This window comes from Plectrocnemia conspersa, unplaced genomic scaffold (genome assembly GCF_051122295.1).
Source record: "Plectrocnemia conspersa isolate PC_06_02 unplaced genomic scaffold, ASM5112229v1 ptg000003l, whole genome shotgun sequence".
Classification (NCBI taxonomy): Eukaryota; Metazoa; Arthropoda; class Insecta; order Trichoptera; family Polycentropodidae; genus Plectrocnemia; species Plectrocnemia conspersa.
In genome coordinates, this window is record NW_028277167.1 from 8,387,290 (window position 1) to 8,400,331 (window position 13,042).

A 13,042-nucleotide genomic window follows, 5' to 3' on the forward strand; every position below is an offset into this window, starting at 1 on the left:
GAGATATGCCTCATCAGAAAATAAGATTTCCTTTGAAAAATCAGCGTCAACTTCCTGCTACTCTAACACCCAATTTTCGTAATTTATTCGCTATCTGTGGTCTCTGCGCTTCAGTTCTTGTGCTATCTGCGAACCCCAACGAATCGACAATTCTAGGTTTTCGACCACACTTTCACTTACAGCAGCAATATTCTCGGTAGAACGGGCGCCACTATGATGCACATGCATTACCCTATCTCTAACGCTTCTAGCCTCTTCAAAGTTTTTTACTATGGCGAATTGTTTACTCACTAGGACGATAAATTTGCCCATAATTTTCCCATTAATTACGATTCAGAGTTTGTACAGAAATGTTATTTCCGTAAAATAATATAACAATTTTTATGCGTTGAGTGGTGGTTAAGCGATCCATTTCGTAAATAATTGTTGCAAACTAACATTTAACACCTTTAGCACACGTGATTATTGACAAATGTTTGATTTACAGTGTTGCGAATATAGGAAACTCGAAGTGGACCATTCTGCAGAATGATTTTAATCACCGATGCCCTTTTTAATTATACAAGAAAACACATATTTGTGCGAACTGTAAGTCTTTGAATATTCAATTTTAGATTTAACTTGAATGTTTGGAGGCTCTGCAGCAAAAATAAGCCCCGGGACCCGATTTTTCACCAGGCGGACCTGCACGATGACTTAATTATTATTAAAAAAAATCTATCTACGTGATAAAATACCTGTAATTATTATATTCGTTAGATTTTTTAATAAATAAAACGTAAAATAAGGTTTTTTTATTGACTTTTTTAATATTGTGTTTTGTGAAAAAATAAAAACATAAAATATTTGATCAAAGTCTTATATTTTAATTATGTACGTTTTCTTCAAATACTTATGGAAAAACTAATTAAGCGATTTTACTAACAAATAATTTGTTATAGTTTAGATATAATAAATATTTTTATTAGATAAGAAATAACAATCGAGATAAATTATTAATTATTATATTGACTAATAATCACTCGATATATTGTTGATGCGATTAAAATGTGTAATACATTAGAGTTTTATCAATCAAAATAGTAGTAATAGGTTCATAATCGATTTTGAATTAATCCATCCAAATGGAATATGTAATTTGGTAGCGGGTAATGGCTGACGTTTGGCCTAAAATGTGAACGAAGCTCCAGTCGAAGTACAGAAGCGAAGGTGAGGGGTCGCGTTGTTCGCCGTTCGCTGTCTGCCGCTTGTTTTCGTTATATCGACGAATATAAATCGTTTTCCGGTGCACGAGTAGCTTAGAAGCTTTTGCCGACCGCCAACATGGGTTTGTCAGGGTGCTACAAGTTCATCAAGTTTCTCTTCCTGCTGATCAATTTCCTGATATTGGTATGTTTCTTCTGTTTATTCTCATTAGCGAGCTTTTATTTGATGTAAATGAACAATCGTCTATACTTTGGTTTTAATGACGCCGCGTCGCGTTTTTTTTAAATATTTGAATCGCCTTTGGTCTAAACCGTAAATATGTAGTCCATTTTATAATAAATGAATTAAAAAATGTTTAATGCGCAACATTGTTACGCTTATGGCCGCTGTTCACGCGCCATATTTTATTGTTGTCAATACGATAGATTTGGTGTTGTTAGAAATGTACCGTTCTTCCGCCTCTCTCGGCTTTTGAAGGTCGCCAAAGTTCGGTAGTTGTACAAACTTTTGTTATGAAAAGAAAGCTGGTTATGCAAATCGCGAGAGAAGCGTGTCGGAATAGAGTAATATTGGTACATGGTGGGTTTTCGAGACCCCGAAAGTTACGCGACGGTTATTTACTGTCTCCCCTTCATATTTAAAGCATCTATTATTAAACTGTATGGAAGCCGGCATCGGTGTAAATTCGATGCATCGACTCGAACCGAGCCGTCTTTCACTTTTGTCTTCGAATGCATGTATTGAACAAATTAAGTTTGGTCTTCTGAACGAGGGTGTTTGTTATTTAAGGTAACCAGATTTTCAAAATATCAAAGGACACTAAAAATAAAAAGGCCATTTCGATTTTTTTTGCTAGAGAAGAAATTGTTGCGAGAACTAAAAAAGGTTGTTTCAGAATTTTTTGTTTAGATGCCATCTCGGGTATTGTTCGAAGAGGACAAAGGAGTAGAAATCGGTACGGGAGCTAAAAAAGGGTCATTTCGGATATTTTTGTTCATTTAGGGATGCTGTGAAAGCTAGAAAAAAGGTCACCACGGACATTTTTGTTCAAGGAGGACAAAGAAGTACGTTTGGTCACCTTATGCTAACCAATGCAAATATAGTTTTTATTGTATATCATCACCACACCCATCCCATAGAGAAAGAATGGTGATTTCAAATTATTTCATGCAAATTGAAAAAATCAATGGTTATGTATTAACACTTAAATAATCAGATCACAATTAACCCAAATTCTGATCGATCCCCACAGGTGTGGTTTTCATAATCTCACGGATGAATAACTACAATCGAACCAAGTCGTGCATACATGATAGCAAAATTCTCTAATATGTTTATAACACATGTATCAGGTTGTTCCATAAGTGCGGGTTAAATGAGTAAAAATAATAAGTAATACTTTTACTAAATTATATATTCTCCATCGTTTTCTACAAATTTCTACATTTTTATCTGATTCGAAAAATAATGTATTTTTTGAAACAATATATGTTTGAATGTCGTTTTTTATAACCATTTTTAAATATTTTTTTCTACCTAAAAACTGTTGAAGGGACTTGAATATTGATAGTCGTTTGGAGCAATATCTGGAGACTACGCTGGGTGAAAATATAATTTCCATGAAAATCCATTGATTTTTCTATCGTCTTCTTAGATACACGAGGGTGAGCGCTGTCTTGGTGTAAAATTACCCTTCTTTAATTCACAAGGAAGGTATTATTATAGTCTAAGTCGCGTTTTACGCCGCTTGTTAAAGTAAAGGATCCACTTTTCATCTTCAGGGTAATTCGATTTAGGCAACACGTTGCGCTTTTGTGCTAGCTTCTGTATCGTTAATCTTGAACTTGCTTTAATAGCAGCCCTAATATCCTCACTAATAACCCATAAGGATTACCCGTCCTTACATAGATATTAAATGTAAAAATTCCAGGAAAGAAGTTTTTAGAACCACATTTAACACTTTCTGAATTTAATGGCATACCTGCCCATTGCATTATTGCCATTGTCGCATTATAACCGAGTTGAAACTCATAAAGCTTAATTGAGATTGTTTTATTTCCACTGGCATTGTTGATTATAGGTTGAATATATCGAAACAAAAAATATCCCATTTCTAAATAGCATTATTGATGAGATAAACAAACAAAAAATAAACAAACCGAAATAATACTGAAATTATCGTTTATTTATAAAAAGTTATAAGCAAATAGAACCAATGGGACAACCTGATATACATACCGTTGAATAATCAACGGAAGTACCGCAGGCGGATCAAAATCTTCATTAAAAAAATATTTTCAGAATTTTACTTGCAAACTTCTTTGTAAGAATATTTTAGGATGTACATTTTTTATTTATCTTATGCAGTCGGTTTCATAATATTTATCTATTCTATACCTTACTGCTGATCTTTAAATTTATTTTAATTCATGTCTTCCTTATCATATATTATGAATAATAATTTGTTCTACAAATATTCATAGTCGTCTTATTTAAAAATTATAGAATGTGTTTTTAAAACTCTGAAATATTAATCTTTGGTTTTTAACATCAAACGTTCAATGAAACTTTGGCGACAGGCCATGTAAAAGAGTATCCTGTCCTCTGCTCTGTTCGACGACCCAATATCAAGTGGCCCAATACTGCTATCCTTGGCGAATGGAAAGGCTTTTTCGTAAGCATTGAATCGTGTGATAGAACAACGATTACTATTATTATTAATATTATATATAACTTTGAAATATCTTATCACGTGGTTCCGAGAAACTTCGTTATCACCTTTGGGTAGCGAAGGAAACGGGAAACGGACGCGACAATAAACAAATTTACTTATAGAACATATTGTCGTATGTTAATGTGCGAAACCCATTTTTTGTTGGTATTTTACTGATAAAATATTCAATAAATTATGGATAATTGATTAGTTCCAAATCTTTATTTGCTCAAAATATCTGGTTTTTTATTGAACTAAAAAGAGACAAATCGAGCCGCGTAGTGCCAATTTTTATCGGTATTTTACTAATTTCTGAAAGTCGTTGCTTGGTATTTTGTTGAATAGTTTAACATTTTACTTGAATTTCTACGTATAAACCAATTTTGTATCACATAAGTGCAAAACTAATACCCTTACCCCCTTTGACTCAACGAAAGTTTATTTGAGGAACAATATGTTATTATATTTTGAAACTCCCACGGGAAATGAATTCGTTTTGAAAATTAATGGAATGTACACATTTCATTAATTTTATCATCAATTGAAAAGTTAATAAGTCGCGTTATTAAACCATTAAGTTGTTTAGTACAATATGCGAAATTTTAGCTTTGCACGTTTTCGGAAATTTTGATAAAAAAACAATTATATTAATTATATAAATTTATGTAAGAACATTATGTATATTTTTAAATTCATTTTCATTTTCATGATAATTTGCTATCTTTACTGTCTACTGAGTGAAAATATTATATACAAATGAGCTTTATGTTTCGCATTTTAGTCCGCAGAATATTCTGTTGTAATTAGGCTTAATCATAATTTAGCGATTCGGTGTCGGATTATGATATTGTCCTCTCGGGAATGTGTGCCTTGTATACTGTTATATATTAGATGTCGCATACTGATATTACCCAAAATTACCACGTTTTAACCCCGATAGTTTTGTGATCGATCCTACCCCCCCGATGATTCATTCCCTTGCTTCATAAATTTTGAACGCACTTTGAGCATTATTGCGAGGGGTGTTGTTAGGAAATGGATAATAATTCTCCTGCGTCTAGACATTATAATATACGGGAGATTTATTTAGAAGTTAACATTCAACAGTATTAACGAAAAAGATATTTATTTTAAATGTATATATATATGACAAAAATAAATGCAGAACATAATAGAATATGTCATTGAAATATTAACCGTTACTAACCCTTTAAACAGAAGTTAAGGTGTCGTGCTCTAACTTTAAATTCAGATATAAAAATAAATTTTTACTAAATAATGACGAAAAAAATTGATAGTTAAGTATTTATATGTATGTATAACATATGCTTTTGATTGTACAACGTCTCGCACATTCTTTTAATAGCAGTTGCAAATGACACGTTTCTGAAAACACAATCTCTGAACGGTGACATCAGTAGTTCAGATTTACCATCGCTTAATTTAAAATATATGTGCTATAATAAATTAATCAAAACTAATCAATTGAAATAATATCCGTTAAGAAATGAAGATGTGCATTGACGAACTTGTTTAGATCTTTGTAGAGCAATGTTATAAAAGAGGAAGTATACACTCGATGTATGTTAGAGGAAATATATAAATGAGATTATGGCATGATGAGGTAAATCTAGAAACTACTAAATATAAATCAAAAGTTAGGATATGATTAGTTATATACTTTTGAAAGAGTACTAAAACCGGATCTAAATACCCTACCTCGCACAAGTATAATACATATACATTGCCTTTATAATGTGATTATTTGTTTGAAATATATATGTTATAATGAACTAGGCCGCGCAGCGACAATTTAATTTTTTTAAGAATATTATATTTTTTGAGGACAATCTAAATTAGCAGTATATAAAATAATTGTTCCATAAAACAAATTGTTTGTGTATTACTGTTGAACAGATTAGGTGGGAGCGAGCATTTGTCAGAACACTAAACATCCCATAAATAACTCTGCAACGAATCATTTTCCAAGGAAATATCCGAAGATTTACCTTACATAAATGCACAAAGAATTCGTTTTATGGAACAAAATATTTATTTAAATGCACATAAAATAATTTCCTATTAAATCGTACACTTATTTTTTTTAAGAAATAGTATGATCAGCATCTTTTTGATAAGTATGCATTTCCTTGAAAAATATAATAATAGGCCATAAAACGACAATTTTTCCTATGAGTAATGAAACGTTTTCAAAGAACTACTTATTCTTTTGAATAAATGTTGCAGTTTTTATATTTTGACCCTGGGAAGTTATGGCACTAACCTATTTTTTACATTGATATTTTCTAAATATTTGTAAAAAAGTCGTTTGAATTGTATCGTTTTTATAATCGATTAGTGTTATTATGCAGAATAATTTTATCTACAAAATAATTTAATCACGCGTAATGTAATTTGCAATATAATTAATATTAATAATAATATAAATCACAATTAATTTAGCAGGCCGGACGTGTTACTGATTAATATCATTACTTTGAATTTAGGGGAATTAATTACAAATTGATTCTCCAAGGAGTCCCAACAATCAAGGATCGATTTCCGGGCGCCGTAGCTTTGCTGAACTAACCTTGACCGCTTTGGTTCGATTTCCGGGTTTTCCGGTTGTTTGTGGGCCGACAGAGCCGGTTTTCCGTCCGCGTGACGTTCGCACAATTCGCATTCCCCAGTGTGCACATTACGCCGCCGTTAATTTTCCGACCAGCAAAAGCTTTTAGGCAAAATTACCAAATTTCATCCCCCCGGCGGCGGCGTGTCCGACGTGTGGAAGTGTGAATGTAGACCGCCGCTTAGTTTTAATGAAAGTCATGCGAAAACTGCAAATCGCTCGGGGCGAGAGGATCCAGCGTGATGAAGAATTGCTATTAGACGTAGGAGTGTTGTTATAACGGACAAGGGCTAATGTAAATTTATGTTAAAGTAATGACGAATCGCTTTAGTTAGCTAACACACTTTATTTTAACTAGCGCATTTTTTCGAACGACTGTGTTCACAAGAGCGTCTTATTGTACGCTCCACAGCTGTCTCGTCTACACTTAACTATTGCTATTTTCGACCGTGTTGAAACGAATATTATTGTCGTGTTACGTTTTGCTTTATTAGTAGTTTACATATCTAGACATAGTATTGTTTTTATTTAATTATAACATTGTACTTATTAATTGCTAAGGTAGCGTGTTGTTGCGTGCTCGGTGGTGATAAATAAAGGATGATCCAATAGCCGCCTCTGGATCCTTTTTATGTAATTTTCGATGACTTTCGTATATTTTGGACGGTATCTAGGCTATAACTTGGCGGATGTTGGTTTTTAGGCATTTAAATGTTTCGGGTTTGTCGGCGTATACACGATTTAGCGTAGCCTCAGTTTGGATGACGTCAGTTGACGTCACTAAAACGTGAAATAATACGATCTGGGAACTTTTCACGCAGAACATTAAAGGAAAAACTGTGCTCGTGCAAGACAAAAATTCAAAAAAATTCATATATTGACCCTTTTTTAACTATCCGTTATTATATTATTTGTCCCAACAGTTAGTTAAATATTCGTATTTGTTGTGAAATAATATATTAAAAACATATTTATAAATCATTTTTTAGTGATTACAACAATCGTGTCCTTCGCGAAATTTATCATCTATTCCTTGTTATTTTTAACAGCAATGGCAATAACAACTATAAGCCGACAAAAAAAATAATGAAGTAAAAACACTTCGTTCTTTTAAGTCAATACTAACAATGTTTAATTCTAAGTCTGACTAAAGTAATTTATTATGATAATATAATATTTTGTAAGCATACAGAGTTGTAGCAACACCACCTAGATAGATATAACACAGAATGGTGTTGGTTGTAGCCTTTTCGGCAGCAGTATGATTAAAATGAAACTCATACTGCTAGAATGAGTTTAATTTTAATCATACTGCTGCCGAAAAGGCTACAACTCTGTATATACTTGTCAGAATAAATATTAAATGGTTATAATAATAATATAGGAATTAAAAAATTATAACATTTATAAATATACATTTGCAAGAAATTATTTATTTTATAAATATCTTATAAAATGTCTCGCTCGCATAAACTGTTGGACAAGCATAGTGTGATTATTAATAATTCTCAATCTGTATCGAATCTATTTAATTGTATGTAGGAGGCGAAGGTATTCAGATTAACGAACGAAGCGGGAATAACGACAGAGCGGCGGAGAGCACGCTTGGCTTTTTGTGTTGACATCTGACAATGTTGCGAGCCAAATCAAACAAGTTGTCCCTAAAATACCTCGATAATGACCATCATTTATTATTATGATGACCATCTAACAACATAAAACTGACCTTCAAGTTAAAATTTAGATAATATAATATATAACTGGCTATTTTCTATACATACTTACCATTCATTATTTATATTGACAGCTTTAATACTGACCATTTATTGTAAATACTGTCTAATATTAACAACACTACACGATATAACACTATTGCCAACTAAAAAAAATTATTCTAATCATTAGTCAAAATAATTCTTACCATTTAATATAAATTCTGACCATTCCAATTTAAATTCTAACCATTTTATATGAATTTTGATCAATTTATATAAATTCTGGCCATCTAATATTTATTCTCGCTGCTTATATTCTGACCCGTAGTATTCTGACATTTTAATATAAACTCTGACCACAACCGTATTAAAATTCTGATCCGAAAAACACGAGCTATATTTTATCGTTTACTATTCGATGTTCGAAAAGTTGAAAATATTTAAAAACTCTAGTAAACAGTATCTTATAACATAAATTCAGTTTCCACAAATTGCAAAAATTTGCCGATCGACAATCTCTGCCAATGTCTAGATTTAGTGAAATTGCTTGGTGTATACATTATATTCTTCTTTCTTGGGTATGTGCGTGAATAATATGATATTGAAAGGTCAGTATTTACATTCCATACCTTAACGAAACTAGTAACAAATCATTCAAATTTATGCAGCTACATTTTCTTGTCGAAACTCATAGATCAGAATATTTTGAGCACGATTTATTATATATAGATGTATGTTTTGAAATCGCCATATTGTGTATGCAGTATTTCGTTTTAATGTCACTGTTACGAGCTGTGGTCGAATCAAAATTGTGCAATGTTCTAACTCAAAAAATGTTATGTCACAGTTTGACTACTTTCACTAATATATTATAAATCGATGCAAAAAAGTGAATCTAGTATATTGCGCAAGAAATGTACTTTTAGTTGGTGAAATTGAGCTTGGAATTCGCGTCTGAATCCACTTACCACACCCACTGAGAAGAAACAGTTTCATTTATATTTAAAGCAGAGCTGAAACGCCCTTGGGTTTTGCGATAACGTGCAGATGCACACTTAGTGCCCCCTCGTGGATGCAGCACACCTTTAACTTAAGCGGTGTTAAACCTTTTTCAAAATTTTATCGTACGACTGCTTTAATTTTTAAAGAGTCTTAAAGTTCTAGAAGCGCCACTTTGATAATAATCCTCAAATTATAAAGAAACAGTGTTGACACAGTAGTTTAGTAGTATTTAAAAAATAAATCAATTCAGAAAGCTCTGTTGTTATAATATGCTTAAAGTTAATCGAATTGTGGATAGGTCGAAGAACGCAGTCCTTTGTGTCTGACTTTCATAACTTCCAAGGTCGCTCGCCGAGTCTCCCCGAGGACTTATGGTTTTGCAACCCTGACGCGAGGGGTGAACTGAGCAAGGGCGACGGCTGCGACATGACCACAAAAAATACTGACATCTGTTGACTTTCGCAGTATTGCCAATATCTCAATTCGGGCAACTTTCCATTGCATTAACATACTGGGTTGGCTTTTTGTAATATGTTACGTATGGTAGGCTTTTGGGTTCGACGGACATTTTAATACTCGGGATTCGATTGATCGAAGGGAGACTTCAATCCAATTAGGCCTTCGGCGCCCCGCGGGACAGACCCCTAATTGTCTTTTTGTAGCAAATATTGAACACGATGAGGTCATACATAGTATGACGTATGCAGAACGTGTAGATTGGTAGAAAGTTGTACGATGTGATCTGGATGGGACGCGTGATGAAATGCAGCTTTCGTTTTAAAAACATTGACAGGACGCAAAGCGCATGTCGGATAACGTTATCGACGTTGAAATGCGTTATTGTGTACGTACTGTAATTATTGCCGTCGTAGCATTTTGAAAGCTCGCCAACAGCGTCGGCTCGTGATAAATAAATGTTTTATGTTTTTTTTTATTCTATTAAAAAAATGACACGAAGCATAATGCAATATACAAATTACAACATTTCCCTTAAAAGCTGACGCGTTCCATAAAACAAACCAACATAATTGAGTCAGAATTGCAAACAGTAATTATCATATATACATATGTATGTCTATCAAATTGTAATCTGCAATAAAAGTATATCCATATAATCGATGTATTTCATTAAAAATGTGGTCATCCATTGTATTATTATAGAAAATAATATAGACAATGTGTCGTTGACATTAAACACGTCATTGTTCGACACTTGTTTAATGTTCAAATGCAGTAAATAAACGCGTAACCAATTATTAATCAATATATAAATTTTACGATGGTTGAGTATAGCAGGAATTAAATATTTATTATATTATTCATATTCTGAAGGTTATATTATATATATGCCATTAGGTAAAGTTGATAACTTAAATGAGCAATATATAAAATAATTGTTTCATAAAACAAATTGTTTGTGCATTACTGTTGAATAGATTAGAATCGGTCAGAATGTGAACATCCCATGAATAACTCTGCAACAAATCCTTTAGCGAATATTTACCTTACACAAATGCACGAAGAATTCGTATTTAAATGCACATATCTCTTAAAATAATTCCATGTTGAAATGCACTCTTGAACAAATAATTATATTATATTAAATTTTATTTTCTGTTTATTATTAAAATTTAAATAAAATATCAACAGTTTACAAAAAAACAAACACTCGAATATAATAGTCTTCTATTTTAAGCCCGACACTCTTCTGATACGCTATATAACGTCTAGTTTATTCTAGCCAGGGCTTTTTTGTCATGTAACACGGGGTTTTTTACGGTATTTTTGATGTTTAAAAATCGATTGAGAATATGCGTAACATTTTATTTCTTTATTTTTATGTAAATATGTAAATGTAAAAGATTCACCCCAAGTTTAAAAATGAAAGAAAATTTTGGTTACTTCTCAATCGCCGGTCCCACTAAAAATACCAGAAACGACGACAGAAAATATGGAAATATTGGTGTGATAAAAAGCTATGAAAAGTTCGGATGCAAAATATGGAAAGATTTACGATTTTTTTTAAAAAATATTACGATTTTCAATGAGTGAGAATCAAATGAAGAACATCTAAACAGAATTTTGACTAATAGGAGAGCGCAAAAAACAATTATCCCTTCTCAGAAGTCAAAAATCCACGTCAAAAGCAATAAAATCGTATCGGTGCCGTCGCAGTGGGAACGCTCGTTACCGAGCGTTCCCACTGCGACGGCGCCGATACGATTTTATTGCTTTTGACGTGAATTTTTGACTTCTGAGAAGTGATAATTGTTTTTGAGCTCTCTTATTGACCAAAATTCAGTTTGAATACAATTTGACAAATACACTCATATCTCTCTGTAAACAAATCTCTCATATAAATTTTGTTAAATTTTTTATACGCTTCGTGGCATAGGAAAAGCTGCTTAAAATTTAATTTAAATGACATTTGAATATAATTTAGTAAAATGCTTGATAAGAAGTGAGTTCCGGCACCTTTTTTGTTTAAAAAATAGTCCTGATTATAGCTATCGCCTGAACAGTGCCACTATCGGCGTTTTTAAGCAAACGAATATTATTAAATTGGGGGTGCAGTATTTTCACAGCTCTTGGACGAATCGCCACTGCTCGTAGAGTTAATTTTAACGACAATTTATCTTCAGTCTCATGACATCATTCGAGATAAAATCGTGTCGATTCAACGTTAATTTAATTGCCATTTTCATAATAATTTCATTGTTTGTAGACAATCAGCACCAGCGTATGTATGTAATTTTATAAACGATGACATCGTTTCCAGTATTTCTATATAGTTTCGTGATTTATGAGAATACAAGTATCGTTTGTGAATAAAGCGTGTAATTCACAATGTGTGTTTGCCATCCTTGGGCAAACTATTGTTATGTACATATACTCGAGCTCGTTGCGTTTTTGACCTATTTAGAAACGAGATCGAATTGACCCAATTTCGAAAGGGGTTTTCCCGGTGGTGCGTTATATAATATGTCAGTGTGTCAACTACTGTTATGCAATAGTTTGCCAGGATTGACCTGGTTTCGGGATGTGCAAAAATGTTTGATATAATATATATGGTTTTTATCGCTTTCAAGTTAATAGGCTCAAAATTGGTTTGCCAAGATATTTTGGCGAGCGTGCGCGCTACATTTTTTTTGTTTCATTTTCACTAGTTTAAATATAATTTTACTAACTAGGCAAATTACAATCTAATTAATTTATGATTTCACTAGTCAATATCAGTGAAATTGTATTTATTCACTGCGTGGATGATCCGGTCTCAGACAATTTTGGCATTATGTGTCGCCTTGCAACTACGCTTTAAAAATATATTATAATTTAACTGATAGGCGTTAGTGAAATTATATGCGTTGATGGATGTTCCAGTTTCTTAAAATAGCAGGAACAAGAGATAGTTGTACCATTAAATTTAAACAGAATTTGAAAAACACTGGTAAAGAAATTGCTTTGCCGTAATCAGTTTTAATACGACACGCGCCGGTTTAAGAACGCGATGATTGTTACGTATCTACATACGCCTGCAATAACTGAGAGTAAAATATTGCAATGCGAGTACCTGAGCTAATAAAACATGTTCGTGGTGCAATATGTTATGGCGAGCATATGTTTTATTTACACCTTTTAAACACCATGAGCCCCGCTCCTGACTGCTGAAGCAAGGTCGCTTGTTCGTGCTCGAAATAGTTTTTGTGCGTTACATTATTTATTAGGACATATTCAATCCTCGCTATTTTATAAAAAAATGATCATATAATGGCACAT

General features: G+C 32.7%; 1 protein-coding gene across 1 annotated transcript in view; it reads left to right on the forward strand.

Annotated features, from left to right (window-relative positions):
* Window positions 1-1,188: 1,188 nt before the first annotated feature.
* Window positions 1,189-13,042, forward strand: part of LOC148236523 (CD82 antigen-like) — a 33,447-nt gene continuing 21,593 nt past the window's right edge. The window contains exon 1 of the mRNA XM_088182819.1: window positions 1,189-1,389. Coding sequence (XP_088038945.1) covers window positions 1,324-1,389 — 66 coding nt within the window. The 5' untranslated portion in view covers window positions 1,189-1,323. The remainder of the gene's footprint in view (window positions 1,390-13,042) is intronic.